This window comes from Hippichthys cyanospilos, chromosome 12, assembly GCF_059441005.1.
Source record: "Hippichthys cyanospilos isolate Australia breed blue-spotted pipefish chromosome 12, RoL_Hcya_1.0, whole genome shotgun sequence".
In the NCBI taxonomy this organism is placed as follows: Eukaryota; Metazoa; Chordata; class Actinopteri; order Syngnathiformes; family Syngnathidae; genus Hippichthys; species Hippichthys cyanospilos.
The window spans coordinates 9,569,969-9,589,653 of NC_142380.1; the positions used below are offsets into that span (position 1 = coordinate 9,569,969).

The following is a 19,685-nucleotide window of genomic DNA, read 5'->3' on the forward strand; positions in this document are numbered from 1 at the left end:
GATGAACGGATTATTCTTTTGTGAATAAATAAAAGTAAAATGGCCTAATTATATATTTTTTAAATTATAATGACTTGACAGACATTCCTAAAGAAGAAACCATTTAATACATTCTTAAAACCACATATAATGTATCCCAATGGACAACAATATATATCGAGCTGTGTGACTCAGTCTTGAACTAGTAATATATCTCTTGTATAGTTTTTCTTACAAGGAAAAAAAAGGGAGACAATGATTTTTTTTGGACTTTCCCAAACATTTTTCAATTAAAAAAATGATTACTGACTTTAAAGGCCAAAAGTGGAGACATTTGGAGAAAGTGGATAAGAGAAAAATAAGTGATCACAGCAAATGAAAAGAAAACATTAAACCCCAAGAATGAAATGTATCTTCAAACGGATTTGTTTGTATTCCTATGTAAATGCTCATAAATTTGAAGTTACAATATTAGGACAAACGGGAGAGGTGTGCAGACAGTTTGCGAGCAACATTTACAAAAACAGAATTTACGTCCACAGTGATTAGGGTTGTGGGGTGCAAAGGCGTGAGGAGTACAAGGCTGGGACAAGAGATCACAGCTAGCTCCCTGAGTGGCAGGCGGCAGGCCCTAAAATTTCACAGCACCCCGAGTAAGACATTGTCACCTCTCCAGAAGTTGCCTTTTTGTTCAAGTGAAAGGGACCTTGCATGACAGAAAAACAAAATACAAGCAAGAAAGCCTTACTGGCATTGATGCCCAACTCAGGGGGGAAGCTGGTAGCTCTGTCATTGACAAACAGGGTAACTGGGTGACTGTAAGTGCTTTTTATTTTAGCAAGTGTTGGGTTTGGGACTAAAAGAGGAACAGCAATCCTACAAAAAGTACAGTTGTTCCAACCAGCAAGGAGGGTTTATGATACAAATTGTGGACCTGAACAAGTGCGACGACATGGGTGATTGAATTATACTACACCTGACTGCTGGTTAGAAAGAGCTGAGGGGCACAACCCATCCCCAATTTTGTAATGTTCGCCTTGCTTTTTTATCTTTTCATGTCTGTCCCGTTTCTCCTCTTGTACGTTCAGGGGGCGAGGACAGAGTCATCTGCATCAGAGTTCAGTTTGAATGCCAAACAAAGGCAAGTTGTTTCCTCCATTGGATGGACACTCCGCTCCTGTTTGCATCTGCAACAAGTGTCTGTTCACCCCCTTCGCGCTGTCACGGGGAAAGTGAGAGGTGGGTGGGGGGTTGTCATGGAAACCTGAGAGTACTATATAGTGAGGAAAATAGTCCAGAGTCCAAATATCAACTTCCTTCTCACTTTTCTCTCCCTTTCGTTCTGAACGAATCTCACACGCTCTTGACACTCTCCACAGCCTGAAATCTATTTACATTCTTATTTAAAATATTTGTATATAAATGTGTATATAAATTAAAAGATAATTTCATCTTGCCCTGTCTCGAAGTGGCATTTTCAAGGGAAAGGGATGCGTGGGACTGAGGTTTCTCTAGAGCCTACTCAAGGCAGCACCGAACACAGGCGAAATGTTGTGAGAGAAGCGGCTCGTGTGTGTTGTATTTTCTACAAAATGATTTGTGATCTTGGTCCCTAAGTGTCAGTACAGAAATAGGGCGGTTTTATATGAATATGCACATATGCCATACTGAAAGATCAATACTGAGCGAAATCGTTTTCCTGACCATGTATAAAACTGTCCAAGTGTGACAGGGTTATACATTCACTGTTGAGTGGTTGCTTGTGCACTGGTGCTTGTCCACGAGGTACATTCATTACTAGTTGGGCGATCCGCGGCGGATCAGACATCATACAAGTTTTCGCACTTGTATGGGCCTCATGCATCTGCTTGTTGGTGCTGCTACGATACGCAGAGGGGCATGAGCGTGCTCGGCCTGTAGTGTAAGGTGCTTGGCCTGCTCGGAAAGTGGAGGGCTACTTTGGAATCGCGGGAGACGGAGTAATTGAAGTCCTGGATTGTCTTATAATTGCTGGTTGTTGAACATCAACATATTTATCCTACTCGGTCTCTCCTTTTCCCTTCCTCTAAACACGCTCCCTCCATCTCTCTGTCAGTCAATCGGTCTTTCTGTCAGTCAGTCCATCTGTCTAGCTGTTGGTGGAGTCGGGCAGGGACATGTCGGTTCCAAATACCTCCCGATACAGCGGCGGGAAACTGTATGCGGTCTCTGGGTGGAGCAAACGGAAAAACTCCAATTTATCAATGTGGAGGTTACAAATAGATTTCATGATAGGTAGTCTGGACAGCATCTGTGGAAAATAAAAGAGATATGGTTAGTATTTATCTGTTGACATTCAGGGATCAGCAAACCTGAATACTCAAGGAGCCATTTTGACTGTCTCCCACAGAAAGAAACAGTAGGTGCCACAAAACATTCCTGACATTTAAAGTCAGGACAACACTTCATATAAAAATAATGAAATGTCTAATTAATCCTCTTATTCATTTAATTAAAGTGAATGCAAGTGATCCACCCGCAGTTCACCCAACCCTCTTAAAACAGTTGGGTTAAAATTGGGTTTCTATATTACAACCCAGAAAGTTGGCAAAATTGACCCAAATATTGTGTCAGTACTTTTTTGGCTCTTAACTGGGTTATTTTTACCTGTTTTTAGAGTGAAAAATGCAACCAAAAATGCCATCTGTTTTGTCATCATGTTGTCGACTGAATTAATAACTATTTAACTTAATGTAAAATATATATTTGCAAAATAACAACCAATTTAAAATATTTGCAGTATTTGTCAAAAAAACTGGAAATGCATAGATTCAAATGCTATCAAACACATTAAGAGGTCAAAAAGTCATTGAAAAATGCATTGGACCCCCCCCCCCCCCCCCGCCCAATATGGTCGGACAACAATGTATATGTATTTTAAATCACTTTTTAAAGTAATCTTATTCATTTCTTATGTATAACTTGCCTAATCTCCCCAATTAAGTAGTTAGCAAGTATTGTAAACACGTCTCATAAACTACCCATCCAGCAAAACTCAATTTCACCTTTTACCTAATTTCAAAATTGTCGATTTAACATCGCTCATGAAGCATTTACCTTGTCCAGTTTCTCCTCAGAAGCATTCCTGATAAGACTGTGCTGCAGAGCCAGGTAAACTTTTTCCTGAAGCTTCTGAACCTTTTGGCCATCCATCAGCCAGGGCCGATCTGGCAAAATCAAAATAGTGGCATGTTCAGTGAAAGCATCATTTTCAAGTGTTTTGCTGATTAAGCGCTCAATAAGACAGCAAGCCAGTTTATTGACTGCAGTAATCCCCTGCTAAAATGGGTACCAATTCCTACTCTGAATAGCAAAACAAAAACAAAAAAAACTATGAGTATCTTACTTCGCATAGCCTAGAAGGGAACTGAGCTTCCAATATGTAGCTTTTTACCTTTTTTTTTTTTTTGGGCTAAAGAAAGGGTAAAAAAAAAAATGGCAGTACTAAATGAATTACCCACTAAACTAATTGATTACTTTTTTAAATTCATGAAATTAAAGCAATGAATTGCTTTAGATACTTACTTTAGGTTTTTAACTATGAAAGAAAATTAATTTCTTTAGATACGTCAGTACCTGAAGTAATTTACTTTAGGTTCTTCAGTTTTTAAAGTAATCAATTACTTTAGTACTTTAGAGTTACCTTAAGTGATCCATTACTAACTGTAAAGTAATTGATTAATACAGTACTTTAGCAGCTAAAGTAGTCACTTAGGTACGTGATTAACTAAAATATCAATAACATTAATACTTAATAACATAATGTACATCAATTCTTCACTTTAGTACTTCCTTCATTTCGTATGAGCCATTTTAGACTCTCCTTTAAGACAAACACTTGAAAAACATCTGGATTGAATGTCTAGAAAGACTGTTGAAAAAAAGGTAAAAAACATGTCTTTTGGATTAAACGAGTTAATATCGTGTCTGATTAATTTGATAACAGAGCATTTCTAAAGCGAAAGAAAAATGTTTCAATTAATGGCGCAACATATACTGTATATAAAAGAGAAGAGAAAATAGTCACCAGGAGAGAGAAGAACAGCCGCGCTAAACAGAGCCATCTCTTCATCAGACAGCTGGAGGCGGCAGAGTCCTTTGCCCAGTTCGAATACTGCACTGACTAGGTCATCACAACCTGAATAAACACATTATGAAAGTCATTGCATTACTTAATGACGTGGCAAAGGTCTATTTTAAACTTTTAAGAAGGGCTTCACGTTATAAACGTAGTACGAACATTTATAATCTACTTGTCTGTGAAGACAATGGGGTGAAACAGGACTGTTGTACTATCTTTTGAGAACTCTTGAGGAACAAGAACCACTGCTTCTTGAGGTAGACTGACAGGCCTATTCCATTTTTTTTTCCCTTGGCAAACCTACAGTCGTATCACTTTTTACCAGAGGAGGCAGTATTGAGTTACTGTGTTCCTAGCCTCATTTCTACACAAGAGCGCTATGCCCAGATGTGTTCTTTGAACAAAAACAATTTGGAGATGGTTTATTTCTGCCTCTTAAATCCTGTTGACTGCTCACTGCACAAGAATTACTTTTATAACCCCTGGTTACACGTAATTTTTTTGTAGGGGAAGTCCTGTTCTATGCGCACCCACTTGTCTAAAAACGACTTTAGGAGTAACGTAGCATTTGTGAAATATGAATACATCAGCAAAACCCATCCCTTTTTTTCCATCTCAGGAGACGGTCATTTTTCCACTTATCACTGAGAATGACATGAATGAGTTTGGAGTCATTTTCTGTCGACAGGTAGCGGCAAATTGGCTGCCCCATGAAATAAATGGATCTTCGAATCATGGAATAACTTTTAAAAAAATGTCTAATTTCTCTCGTTGCATCTTCTGAGTTGTAATTATTTTTATTATCTTTGTTAATCAAAAGATAAAAAAATGCAAACATCTGTTTTTTACTTTATAAAGCAATGAGCGAACTAGTAACTAAATACATTTCAAAAAGGTTGAGATAACATCAGTTCCTGTCATGCTATTGCTATAATTACAATCCAATAATTTAATTATAATCAATTGTTGCACCCATTATTTCTGTCTCAAGTTGTTTTTGTTTTACCAGAGTGATCTTTCACTTTGTTTGGGGGTCAGTTCATTGAGATTTTTTCTTGTGCAGTTCCATCAATTTTGGCCATGCCAAAGATTATTAAACCATTGAAAAAATGCTCTTTTTTTAATTAATATTTTGTTAATATTTTTATTAATATTATACTGTACAATTATATGCATTAAACAAATGCTATTTCAATAGACATATTGCCCCATCTTGTGATCTGATCTATTATTTGTTACGTTTAAACTTTCTAAAAACCTTCATCATGTAAAGTCATATAATTAAAAACAAGATTTGAATTGAATATTGATCACCTAGCTCTTCAGCATAACTTTCATAAAGGCATTTGGACATGATGCTCACCAAGTGCTTTGAAGAACTGAGGTGAAGCAAATTTTCCGTTGAAGAAAATGGTGCTGTTGTTGACATTAAATGCCCGGCACATTCGAATCAACAGGACCTCCAGGCATCCTGAAAGGGTAGCCATAGGGGCAAAGAAATGGAGAAATGCACCAGGAGGGAGATGGAAGGGGGTTCACAGAGGGGCCGAAAATACTCCCAACATGAACACACAGACAAATGTAAATTTGGATTCAGATTATTATGCATCATATATGTGACAATTTGAACCATTCAAACATATATTCACAAATGTATGTTTTAAAGAGTTCAATTTACAGAATGTAAATACATTGTCAAATACATGTTTTTTTCATATATAATAAATATATGTGGAAAATTAGTTACACATTTTCCCAAATAATATTTTTCTCCCCATTGTCCAATGAAATGGGGCGAAAAAGAAGGAAGAGAAGGTTGGAGACAAAGAACAAGAAGGAACTCAAGTTAGCAAGTTTTACTTTCTTGTTTACTCTGGTAGAACTCTGTGACCTATAATGTCTAAATATAGCCACTGTGGACTGTACACTGACCTGCTTTCAACAAAATAATCTGGTCATTCTGGCAAAGGTCCATAAAGCCAGCGATTCGTTTGGCAAATTCCACCACATATTGGATGGCATTTGTAATGTGGTGTGCACACTGCTGCCACATCCACTCAGCTGACTGGTAAACAGAAAAACGGATGTTAGTGTGATGTCATCTTTTTTTTTTTCCCAAATAGAACACCACGTTGACATAATATGCACCTTGTTCTGAAAAGCGCGCATTTCCTCAGGTGTGTATTGTACCCAGGTAAATCTCTTCATGTCCTCAGCACTGTACTGACACGTCTCCAAGTGAGACTTCAAAACACACTGAGTGATTCGCTCTAAAGAAAAATTCAGAACAAAAACATAGACACATTCATAAGTCAAAGGGTTGGAATGCAAGATTAGACATTGAGAAACTTGTCCTGTTTATGATCTTGTTTACTTATCTAAAGATAAGTGGGAATTTTTGACCGTTTCATAATTTGTTTCGATTCTGGTGAGTCTACAATTGGATTCGGAATTTCGATTGAAACAAATTTTTGATCGGAAATAATTTGACGATTTACGCTACAATCTATGTACAAAGAATCATCAAGTTCCTCTTGCGTCTGGTTGAAAGACAGAATGATGGAGAAGTTAAACTGTCCTTTTTTTACGTTTATAAAGTTTTGAATTATGAATTAACTACCACAATGGAAGACAGAACCCTTGGTATTTGATTAGGTTTTGTAAACATAAGTGACTTGATGTATTAATTTGTATATATGCATATATATTGGATATATTTTGGATTAATCAAAATATATAAAAAATATGATCCTTTCAGTTCTTGATATATGTCAACTTTTATTGATCAATAGATAGATATTTGCAGTCATTAACGTTTAATGCATAAATGGACCTTTTTGCCTGAGTTTTAAATGTCTGATTGCATTTGAATGCGACACATACTTAGCGGCGGCTTGTGACTTGCGATTGAATATGACTTCTTTCATGGAGATATATTGATGTTGGTAGAGATGTGATTTGTTGGCAATAAAATGGAGTCACGAAGAAGAGTAAAGCTTGCTGGTAACAACCACCGCTGCGGCCAACTTCAAAATAAAACACATACTTCAGCAATTGCATTGACGTCCATATATTATCTTATGTGTTTACTTTGAAACTGGCATTCCCAGATTTGTTTTGTATATGACTTTGCTATATACTTGCACAGTCTTTCTGTATTTACAACTTCTTTGACAAACCCTCTACTTAAGGTTGTATTCTTCTGGAGGGGTTTGTGTTTTCCAGTGATGTAGTCTTTTTTTAACAGGAAAATATACAAGTTCTTTGATCCATGGATGCTCAACAATTTGATGTCAACAGTTTGAGCTGATTTAGGCTAAAAAACATTAAGTCTTTCAGCAACATATGCATTAAAATATCAGAAATTCAAATTTATCACCTTATAACAGTTAACGCGTGTAAATCACTGTTTTACTTGATGATTTATGTAAGAAAGTGCTGTTTATTTTTTCTTCAGGTAGTTTGCTGTTTCTAATATCACCGGTACTTCACTGCTGCCTTTTTGGCCAGGCCTCCCTTTTAAAAAAGGTATTTGTTCTCTGGCTTCATAAATGCTGACTTGACAAATAAATATAAAGTAAATAAATTCCAATGTGACAGTGTGAATTCAAACAGCATTCTTATCTTTGAAATGTATCCAATAGTACACTATGTACTCTGTGCACTCCCATACATTTGCAATAGGTTCCATTTTATTGTTTCTTGGCTTGGCGTTCATTGGCTTGGCATCAGACCAAGACAATCTGGACATGAAACCGCAATCTAACTCAGGCTACTTTTGGTAACAAAGACTAAAGTCCCGCACATAGCAACATGATTTCTATTCAGGAAAGCTATTAAGGTCAGCACATAAAAAAACGTCTCCTTCAGCAGATTAATAAGAAAATCTTCACATACAGTATGTTTGTATACGGGGTGACGGTCAAACGTCTAAAGATGAATTTTGGTTCCTTGCTTTTAAAACAAGAATACCCCACAGTGGTCGCTGGGAGAGCTTTAAAGCTGACAATACAGTGGACACCAGCGCAACATACATATATACAGAGCTCAATCAAATAGAGCAAATTTAATAGTGGTCATATTTGCATTTTTTTTTATGTTTAAAGGGGAGGTCAACATTTTATTCGCAGTAAAATATTCAGTGAACCCTTACTTGTCTAAATATTCTGGTTAATATTGTGTTTGTGAAATATGAATAAAGCAGCAAAATCCACCTTTTTTTTTAGCCATCTCAGGGGAGGCCATTTTGTCAAAACGGAAACAAAAAACAGCCAAGGATAGCTAAAAACAAAACATCAGAGTATATGGAAGTGGCCTACTGAAATAAATACTAAGTACACTCATATCAGGAAGTTTACTTCAGAAATTCCTTCCTCTTTAAGAGGTGACACAATGAACTCTTCAAGCTTCTCTTCTGGGATCCAAAATATTGGGTTAAGGATACTATAATTTTAATCCAGGCCTAAATACTTTTTTGAAAAGTTAGTTTTGACAGTTTAAAAACAATTATTGAATAATTTGATAAACTATTAGTTGTCAATTAGCGGTTGCAGCTCTAGTGAAAATTGCGGTGTGTCGCAACTCACCTAGGTCTGTTATTGAGCAGTCATCAGGCAACTGGTCCAGAAGTGCATGTGTGTCTCCAAGCAGCGAATGTGCGTGCAGGAGTTGGATGCCATTGCTGTCTGACCCATCCATCAGTGTCTGCTGCGGAGAATTCTGATTGGACAAGGATGATGAAGAGGAAGAAGCGGATGATGAGTTGGAGGTGTTTCCCGTGCTGGTCCCTCCGTTTCCGCCCAGTAGCTCCAGGCTGCAGTATTCGCTAGCCTCCTCGGGGGTCAGCGGTAGGTCAAATAGGTCGGGGAGTGCTGCGATGTCATCGAGGTCGCTGAGGGTGGAGCTGGAGCCCCCTGTGCTGTAGGAGCGGCTCAGACCTCCCTCGCCGTCCTCGCCGCTTCCGGCACATGCACCGTCCTCCCTGGGTAAGGATAGTGTAGTGGAGACCCCATCTCCAGAGCCCACACACTCTTGGGATTTCTGATGCTTCTGCACCTCAGCATATAGGCTGTCACGCTGCTTTTTGGACATACGGCCAAACTTTACAGCTGTTGGAAAAAAAATAACATTTTAGACTTTAGATCATGTCTTCAGATCATGCAATGTCTTTTGACACATCCACTCTACATCCATCAACTGGAATCCAACTTTTTATTGCCGGCAAATAAGTTAATCAAGTATTTTCAATTGGTAGGTGTAGAAAAAGAGTCTTCTAGCTTGTCTGTGAGATTCAGGTTTGTAAACCACTGTCATGACTATCAGGCCTTTGTGGGTGGCGATGTTGTATCACATTGAATTTGAGATCAGCACAGCTTTCTGGTAGAAGATAAATATCAGGGTGTGAATCTCAGCTTGCCAATTTAATTATAAAGGAGAGAATTGGCAACTCCCACTCATGTAAGGTACAAACTGTGTATTCTACATGGCTAGATGGTAGAATGCCTGTTTTGCAATCATTAGAAAAGATGACGGAGTGGAGTGAATGCTATGTAAAAAAAGACTGATGTTGAACAGAACCATACAATAAGCGTTTCACTCAGTGCATGTCACAGTTGTGTATCTGAATTATTTTGCAACCAAAAATAGCTACATCAAAGTCACTTTGTGACTGTGACAAATGGTTAACAAAAAGCTTGTTTTTTTCGCTTTTTGGTCACAAACTAGTGTTTGGGGGGAGTGACAAAAAAATTATGTTCTTATACTGATTACTGAAGAACAAGTAGATTTTTTTTCTGGTGAAATAGGCAAATCTACTCTTTCTTTGGCAGGTTTGGCCTTACACAATATTATGTGATTCTTGAAAGGTCCGTTAAATGGCTCTAAAATGGCTGGCAATACGAGGAACTCTGCTTTGAAATTTGATGCATATATATTGACTAAAATGACATACTGCAGCTAAACAGACACAATACAGAAAAGAGATTGTTGTTCGAGTCATGTTTCCTTTTTACAATTCATCTCCACGCAACTTAGTTCGAACCAAAATTGGTGTGGAATCCTACCAGTGTGACACAGTCTGGTAATCAGTAACAGTATTAACAATAAATGAATCAAGATGAGGTATCTGACACAGTGAATAACAACATGGAACATCCAGCAAGTCTTACGATTTGTACAGAGCAGTAATGATATCTATTTTACTGGATAGGAACCCATTGCCCCATATGACCCCATATGATGTAAATCAAAAATATGGGACTGTTAAACACTAGAAAGGGATCCCCATGTTTGTGTAACAGTTTGCAGATCAGTATAATTAATCATTGTGAGATATGGACTATCTCCATTGGCCACCTTCAACTCCGAGTAGTACAACATGTTCCAGGTTCGATATCGAGTTTCCCCAATGATAATTTATACACTGTATTTGTTTTCTGTCTGTAGCCCAAAAAAGCATAGGGCGCAAGTTTCGAGGCATCTTCCAACAGCTGAAGTAGAACATTTACACTGAAGGCTTTAGATTCTCGTGGTATCAACTTCGATTTAGGGGAATGTGGGACTTGGCAGTGTAGCCCAGGCATATCAAATCAACTTGGTTATTTAAATCTCCATTAAAAATTTGTGGTACATTTTAATTACACCATGAGGGGGCATCATGAAAACAATAAAAGAAGTGCGCGAAAGGAAAACGTGCTCTGTTGTGTTTTACCATCTCGGCTCATGCCCAAAGCCAGACACTTCTGTAGACGACAGTGCTGGCAGCGGTTGCGATTCGTTCGATCGATCAAACAGTTCCTCTGGCGCGAGCAAGAGTACATGGCATTGTTTTGCTGGCTGCGACGGAAGAATCCCTACAAGACATGCACATGTACACATGCTTTAACACAAGCACAATTAAGAAACGAGTACGTTCAAGCATTTTGTCTTCCTTCTTACCTTGCAGCCTTCACAGGTGATGACCCCATAGTGGATGCCCGAGGACTTGTCCCCACAGATTTTACAAGGGATGACCTCGATTTGAGCTGCAGGACCAAAACCAAAGTTGACCAGGTCAGAACAAAATTGTCCTGTATTCAGAGAATAGACTTGACAAAGAAAAGAAAACAAAAGCCTATTTGTTTATTTGTTTCAGAATTGTTGTCAATACTGAAATACTTGGCGCATTTAGTCAAACCTAAAACACGTCATCATGTTGCTTCTGTGCTAGCATACTTCCTTATTTGGGTGCATTAAGTATGTTCAAATTGTGTTGGTTTTTTTTTTTTCATAATAATACAAGACCAGCGGTTTTGGAATACAAATACATGTATGATTTTTACAGGGTTTCTACACATATCAGCAAATATAATTGCATGTCATCACTTGAACATTACATTTTTCTTTTCAAATTAAGAGCAAATAAAATGGAACATGAAGTAGCTAATTGCTACATTGTATTACAGTTAGGGTTTACTTGTCTAAAAAATATTTCACAGGGGGTTCATCAACAAAAGGTTAAGAACAACTGTTATTAAGGGAAGGCCTCTCTGTTTTGTATAAATCTGATAAATTGCCCCTGTTTATTTGTCGCTTGTCTACCGGAAAAATGTGTCACTAATGACGATGCACATTTGTAAGACATAACAAAATAAATATTTGCAATATTTTGCAAAAAGTGCCCATAACACGTTTTAAAAATAAGATGCCTATTATTACAATTCATTTGCTCTTAATTTGAAAAGGAAAAATGAATTGTTCGTGTCGTGCAACTAAACAAATTAAATTATATTAGCTGATACCTGCAAAACCCTTAAAACCCTTTTAAAATCTCACATAGCCCCTGAAATGCCTTCACATACCCCCATTTGGGGACCGCTGGGCATTTGTTTTTATCTTCCTTTCTGAATGACAATTTAGAGTTGAACTTGAACAGTGCTTTCTGCACTCAGATAAGCAGCTTTTCTATTGCTTTATGATGTTGGTTGTGAACTTTGTGCCTGTCTTTTAGTTCAGTTCATTTGTACAGCGCGTTCTTGTTCTGTCCAGTTATAAATCTTGAGCAGAATAATATCCATTGTGTATTCCGTTGACCTAGAAACAGTGAGCTGTGGCCTTATCTTGTTGCAGTTAGCCAGCTGTAATTCTCTCTACTCTCAATGAAACAGCCATATTTCAACTTCAACTGACACAAAGTGCTTTGAACAATCTTTAAAATTCTGCATTCGGCCTTTGTAAGAAGATCTTCCGAAAATGATCTTTGATTTTAGTCTGAAAAATTAACCTGCACCTCATTTTAATATGCTCCATTTATCAAATATATGTTGCTTGAATGTTTGTTTTATAACAAAAAAAAGAGACAAATAAATGCCGATGTAAACCAACTCAAAAAGATAGATCTGGAAATGGGAGTCTTATGAAAATAATATCTATATCTATAAACCCACAACGTTTGCACACAAAAGTACTAAGACAAGAAGAGTAATTGCCATCAACTGTGTTTGTCTGCACCCTGCATGAGGCCCCCATGAAGGAACAGATTGCACAAACAGATAAGGGGATCACATGACGTTGCACACAGCAATGAACAAAGACTGTCTTGTCAGTGGCAAAACAACAATATCATAAGCTATTGCTTATGATATTGGTTGCTTGGCCTGTTCTTTTAAACCTTATAGTGTTGAAGTCCTTTGCCTGATTCATATTTATTGAGTAATTTACGGTAAACACTTAATAGATTCTTAAAGGGGAAGTCATGTCCTTTTTTGGAAAATAATTCCCCCGTTTTTATCCATCTCAGGGGGCGGCCATTTTGCCACTTGCTGATGACTAAAACTGACATCACAGTTGCTCAGGGCTAAGGTAACAACCAATCACAGCTCAACTGTTTGTTGTTATGGAACCCCTGTTTTCTGAGTCATGTGAAGTTCACAAGTTGAGCCAAAATCGTTTGTTATTTGAACCTCAGGCCGCTGTGATGTCATGACTTTGATCACACAAACCGAACAGGCTAAACATTTCTCAGCAGTGTGAGTCCTTGTGTGTATTCCACACATTTTAAGCCCTCTCAGGCGGCGGCCATTTTGCCACTTGTTGTCACCGTAAAACGTCACAGTTGTTCAAGTGACGATCATTTTTGTTTTCGGAGTAATGTGACGTTCGGATGGCATTGAGAAAAACTTGACCACAAACCGAACAGGCAAAAGCTTTCTGGTCAGTGTGGGTTCTAGTGTGTATTCCATCTGTTTTTAATCCATCTCAGGGGTGGCCATTTTGCCACTTGATGTCAAATGAAAATGACATCACAGTTGCTGGGGCAACAAGCAATTAAGTAACACCTGTGATGTCCGCAACATGAGCCATGATTGGTTGTTACCTGAGCCTCTGATTACTGTGATGACATTTTCAGTCAAAAGTAGGTGGCAAATTGAGCGCCCCTTCAGACATAATAGTTGGATTTAGCTACTTAATTATTCAATAAACTAAATATTAATCAGAGACGAGTGAAGCCATGTAGAACACATTTTCAAATGGACTTCCCCTTTAAAGACCACTTTCCACCACGTATGCACACTTGGTTGCCTGCTCAGCTCTACAGCTGTTGACTAAAATACTGTACACCAACTGATCGAGGCAGCTGCAGGCATGTAATGGAAAAAAAAAAGTCCCCTCCACCTCCTCCGTCTCTTTCTGCCAGGCTCTCCTCTCCCTCCCGCCCCCATCTCTCGATTATATAACTCTCGTCTGTGAGCATTCCTCACAACACTCATTCAGCCGGCTCACTCTAGCAACATATCGACGACCCGCCCTCGCCGGATTCTCCCCATCCCACTGGCTGAGCGCTGACAGCAGCCTGCTCGGTATTGGCTAAGTCAAGCGCCGCTTGGCCGCGGTAGCCTGTCAGCCCATGTGGACATTCTGTCCCACTGACACACTTTCCCACTGCAAGGGGAGGGAGGAGGGAAACAGGCACATCACCGCACACCACAGACCAATTTTAAGGTGGAGCTAAACAAAGCTTCCATGTAAAAAAACAAAAAACTTTCCTTTACGGCCTTGGAGCTTGCATCAGAAAAATGCTGTTGCATAACAATAACTCCAAGTAACAGCAATGATACTGGAAAAACAGCATTTACCAGTTATGTCACCACAGACATTAGAAATTAACATGTTTTATTACTGACATACATTTATTACGATCGGGTTACTGCACATGGATACAGTACAGGTTAAGTAGGAATCTGAATGGCAGCTATTCGGCTGCCCAGCCATTGGTGAGCTTCGCTACAGCTACGTCTATTATTATCCAGTACTAGGAGCCAGAAATACAGTACGGATGTCCATATAGCCACCCACCCTCAATGATGCATCCTCTAATGTATGTCTCTAATCTCTTTACCAAAAAAGGTATCACAGCACCGTACTGCATACATGGTAGAATTCCAATGTGAACAATGAGATAAGAAAAAAATACAAAGCCTGCAGTAAAGTTAAAGAGGAAAAGGAATTCATCATTCCACGACTTTGTAAAGGAACAGGAAATATACATATTACACATTGTGCAACATATTCTATCAAACCTAATTTCTCAGTTGACCTTGCTGACCTTATGTTGTGAAGAGGACTGCTGCATTTCATGCAAACAATATAGGCCTGTCTTTTTCACTTTCACATTTCCACTACAAAAGGACGCAATCACAAAATCTACATTGGAAAGTCAAGATGAATCAATATATAGATTTCAAAATAGTTGCAAATTATTTCTGGTAATTAATTCATCATTTATTGATCCAAATGGCTAGAATTTCTGCTTCTGGCTTGGAAATATTTCTCTTTATTCCTGTATGAACGTGTACTTATTATCAATATTTGGAATCAAAATGAAAACATTTGCAAACATTTGGTTTTACTTTTATTACAATTTTCTGATTAAACTAGCAACCAAATCATAAAATTGTTTTTGCAATTTCAATTTATTTAGTTTTTGCTATTTTTTTTAATAAAGGGGATGAAGATTATTAAAAAGTGTGTTTTTTTTTTTTTAAATCCGAATAATCGATTATTAAAATAATTGATAGTGGCAGCCCTATTTGAAAAAAAATGTTTTCCACATGGCGGCAATTGAAAAATATAGAAAAAACAAGCATGTTTAACGCATTGATATTTTAACTTTTTTTTTAATTTTTATAAAATGAGTTCAGTCGTTCAATCCCAGGTACAGTAATGGGAAAATGAAATGACTAAAGCAATTGATTATTTTAAGTGCTAAATTCATTTTGTACCATATATTGTTAGTGTCCTTTAGCTAAATGCATGATGAAATTTGGAAAAAAAAAAAAAAAAAAAAAAAAAAAAAAAAAATATATATATATATATATATATATATATATATATATATATATATATATATATATATATATATATATATATAACTCTTTGGGATTGAATGTCTGGACTCTTAAAACATAGCCAAAACACTTAAACATATGTCTTTGAGATTGAACGAGTTAAAAAAAAAACAGAAAGAAACCAGAATTTTTCTTTTTTCTTTTAAGAGTTCATTGCTGAGCTAGTTAAATGTCTAAGCTTGTTCCCATCTATTGAAAAGGCCAAATCACTTAAGGGTGGTGCAGAGTGAAGCAGAGAAAAGTGACTTTATTCTTCCCAAATTTTCCTCTCTGTATCTAATGTGTAACAGACCGCCAGTAATTGCACAACAAGCGCCTGTGGGCCAGTGTGTCAAACAGGCAGTGTGTCAGCTACAGGCGGGAGAATGAAAAATGAATTTTGACCCTCGACACGCTCCCCGTTGCATACACTGTAGCGTGAGTGCCAACATACGTAACTGATGTCGATACTTGCATAGCCAGGTTGGATACGAGTACAATTATTTCTAGTTAGTGTATCATAATATTGTGAACACTGCGCCGTGCCCTTCGGCGCTAGAGCGTTCCAATTTTCTTTTAATTAGCTCCTTTCAAACTGAATAATAATGTTCATGCCATTGCTTGCTATGTCGCAATCTGTCAATTTATGCATACACTTTGAGAGGAAATGAGCCAACTATGCATTGTTGTGAATTGCTGGCTACTAATTAGAAGGGATGACAGCATGGGGTTCCGTTCCACAACGCTGATTGCATCATGTCTCACAGTAGGGTGCAGGATGATGGTACAGCACACGCAGGCACACACGCAGATCTGTAGTCTAAAAACACTTGGCTCAGAAAGAAATATGTCGCTTTGGGTAGGTCAGATAAGGGGCAACTTGTTAACGAGGGCTAATTTTATCCAAATTCTTGGGTAGATTTGTACAAAATACCCATTTTTGGGTCGTCTCGTTGAAAGCACAGTAGATTAATCATATTTACCCAATTATTGCTTATTGTTATAAACCATCAAATGGGTCAAAAATAACCAACATTAGGTCAAAAGGCGACCAGGATAACTTTTGGGGTTATTTATTCAACTATATAGACTCTCTAGTTACACTAAGGAAAAAAAAAACATAGTTTGATTGTCCCTATTTTCGTAAATAGCTGTAGAACAACGGTGGGTTGGAAAAACTGCAAAGTTTTTTCCAGTGGATTCAAACTTTGCTAATCTCCTATCTCAAATGGGGCATCTATGCCATCTACTGGTGATCGTGCATCAGTACAGTCGTTTCCAATTTTGAAATTTAGTGGAGTAGATCAAATGCTCCCCTGCCGATCCCAGCAAAAAACACAATAGACGGGTTTACTCGTCACTGGCAGTGAGTAAACTAATCTGGGTTATTTTTTTGACCCAATAGTTTTTAGAATGCATTAATTATTTTACGTCATGTTGGACAGCACTAATATTCTTTTACGCTCACTCATATTGTCTGCAAGTATGCCTTTGTGTGAAATATAGATATTTCAGCGCATTTAAATCAGGGAGCTGTTTAAAAACATCTGTGAAGGTGTCGGGGAGTAAATGATTACAAAAACCTCTGTCTATGTGCAACATTTTCAGTGTTGTGTGCTAACCAAGAGCTCAAATGTGTTTACTGTTGGATATCCTGCACCAAAAAGGGAACCTCCCACCACCAGGGGCCCTCTCTGGTTTTTCCTAGAACCGTCCCCTCGTTTTCTGTAATCCCTATGTCTCCTAACAAAAACACCAGTCATTCACTTGCTTTTTGTGACCTATAGAAATTGTTTAAACTATAACTAAGTTCACGCCACAAAGTGAAAGAGCTCAATATGATTTTAAACTTATTTTGTATTGACTTTAAAATGAATGTTTTACGGATTGTTTGGAAGTGCGTGTCTTAATGCTTATGTGGTGAATGTTCTCTATATCCTCCACTAGCTACCCAGGCTAAACTCAACTCCTCCCCTACACACTAACATTAACTTTCAGTCGAGCTGTATAACCTGCATACTTCCTTGTTGCCAATTCCCATTTAGATAAGGCCAAGGTGTTTTTTAGGGTGCTTCAAAATTGCACCGAAAGATGTTCTTTTTTTTAATTCCTAATGTTGTATACATCCTGAAACGAACTTATAAGGTAAATTCACTATCAGTATTACCAAGTAAAAAAGTATCTAGCTTTCAAAGTGACACATTCTACACGGTGTAGTAGGATGTTCTAGATAGATGGAATGTTTTGTGCAGATGTTAATCATAAGCTGCACTAGCTGTCTAGGTATGCCCAGTCAAGTTCAAGTTCATTCCGCAGTGGCGGTTGCGAGGAGTCAAGTTGAAGTGCAAGGGCAAGTGTCAGTGTGCTTTTTTGCACATGGCCTGCAGGCAGTCAAGCAGGCGCTTCCCTCAGCCGTGCCCCCTCCCTCTGCTGAGCACGCTGTGTAACGTTGGGTGACATAACTAGGTCAGTGGAACAGCCAGGTCCTTCTCCCTCTGTACAGTCACACGGCAGGCCATGCTGGCACGACCATGCCATCTCCCCTACACGACAATCAACCTGATAAGATCAGGGCGTTATAAATGACTCCACATTTTATTTCATTTAAAATGATAATGACGTAAAAACGTCTGAACTTCAAATATGCGGTCCATTTTCTGATTCTCGTGTGAAAGGCTCAATTAGTTAAATGAGTTAGATGATGAACTAAATGCTCAGTATTCCACTCTGGAATCGACTGAATTAAAGTATAGAAATACCAACATCTCGATTACATAATTGTAGTTTTGGTTAACAACAACACGCCCCTCCCCTCTTCGTATTGCATAACACTTACATGGATCCCAAACCAAAATGCACAGATGGTCTCCTGAGTAATACATGCCATATACCTTATGATTAATTCAAGTTGACCATTATTATTGTGAATCAAGAAAGTACACGTACTTAACTGATCAATTAACCACTACGGGATTTAATATAAAAATACATATATCCATACATTAGGATCAATTTTATGAATTCATTTGGAAAGCAAACGCCACTACTAGTCCATTTAAAAGTAAATCCAACACTGCAGTCTTGCGCCCTAATCCAGTCATGGGGGGGGGGCGATTTAATGCGCAGTTGGTCGCAAAACAGGCGCATGCCGAGGTTCTGTGCGCGAACATGTGGAGGGCAACTCATCCAATATGCTCCTTAATGACAGTCAAACCCCCCCGCCAAGTTTACGCACGATACGATTGAACTTAAAAGCACCTACCTCTCATTTTGACGTTCCGTTCTTTTTCTTAACCGATCGAGGAGAAGGAAGCTTGGCTACATTTGGCTGCGCTGCAGGTGACTGCCAGAAAGAAGTAGATGCGTAAATAATAGTGTAACGAGAAGAAAAGAAAAGGAGAAATAAAACACCCTAAATGTCCTCTATCGTTCGGTGAAGTCCGAGGGAAATAAAAGAGAGTCGAAAGTCGCTTTGGGTTGCATCCTAAACGCCCTTGCGATTGGCGTGCACGATGTTTGGCTCGAATAATCCCCACGGTGGTCCACACAGTCAGCGCCTTCCTCTCAGTCTACCCTGCTAACCTACTTTCTCCAAGCATGGACTCTCTCACATGATCTCACCACCACAAGCTCTTAGAGCAGCAGCGGCGGGGGCGCGCGCGTGCGGGGACGAGCTTAAGGTGGCAGTGGGAGTTGAGAGAAGCCGTTGGGGGCGCGCACAAGGCTTTCCGTCACGTCCACGCTAAAACCTGATTAGATAAATGCTCTCTGATTGTTATTTAAGAATCCCTGGGTCATTTATAGTTATGTTATGAAGCTGTATTAGCATCGTTTGCTGTAAATGATATTTGATGTACTGCAATGTATGTCACTTAATAGTTATGCCACGACCAGAGTTTAGTGTACTCTAAAGTTGCATTCATTCATTAAAAAATTAAATGTCTTTTTTCTTTATTATTATTTTTCTTTTTTTCCAGCCAAATACCCCTTACCGGCGCAAAGCATTTGTTACAACGCTCGCATACACACACGCTTAGAACAAAGTGCTGTCCTAACCGCTAACTTATTAAACGTTGTAACTCCATTCGTATTGTTACTGTGTTGGACTATTTGGAAATAAAAAGATAACAAAAATAATCAACCTATTTTTTTACCAGCACATATCTTTATTTATAATTATTATCAACATGAATTAACCTCTTTGGAATAATATTGCTCTGTCC

At 38.3% G+C, this 19,685-nt stretch overlaps 1 protein-coding gene and 1 long non-coding RNA gene across 4 annotated transcripts in view; one reads left to right on the top strand and one right to left on the bottom strand.

Annotated features, from left to right (window-relative positions):
• The window catches only part of LOC148414772 (uncharacterized), a 35,581-nt gene that overhangs the window by 1,590 nt on the left and 14,306 nt on the right, over positions 1-19,685 (top strand). Inside the window, exons 2-3 of one of the 2 annotated variants that reach the window (XR_015867358.1) lie at positions 7,557-7,627; positions 11,043-11,149. This is a non-coding gene — a long non-coding RNA (uncharacterized LOC148414772). The remainder of the gene's footprint in view (positions 1-7,556; positions 7,628-11,042; positions 11,150-19,685) is intronic. The other variant, XR_015867357.1, reaches the window with a different exon arrangement.
• Positions 89-19,104, bottom strand: LOC148414773 (nuclear receptor ROR-beta-like). 2 transcript variants are annotated; one of them, XM_088428618.1, is made up of 10 exons: positions 18,725-19,104; positions 11,036-11,184; positions 10,809-10,950; positions 8,686-9,207; positions 6,248-6,369; positions 6,032-6,164; positions 5,463-5,570; positions 4,046-4,156; positions 3,076-3,185; positions 89-2,269 (listed from the first exon to the last, which is right to left on the bottom strand). In XM_088428618.1, exons 1-10 carry the CDS (start codon positions 18,729-18,731, stop codon positions 2,108-2,110), a joined length of 1,566 nt encoding a protein of 521 aa, XP_088284744.1. In that variant the 5' UTR covers positions 18,732-19,104; the 3' UTR covers positions 89-2,107. The 2 variants fall into 2 exon arrangements, with proteins under 2 accessions (XP_088284744.1, XP_088284745.1); XM_088428619.1 differs by having other exon boundaries at positions 11,036-11,121; positions 18,725-19,103.

Bases quoted from the DNA above. Each gene is read 5' to 3' on its own strand.
- LOC148414773 (XM_088428618.1), bottom strand. The intron at 6,370-8,685 runs GTGAGTTGCGAC...ATTTTTCTTTAG, and splicing joins CTGCTCAATAACAGACCTAG to AGCGAATCACTCAGTGTGTT. The intron at 5,571-6,031 runs GTCAGTGTACAG...CTACCCTTTCAG, and splicing joins GATTATTTTGTTGAAAGCAG to GATGCCTGGAGGTCCTGTTG.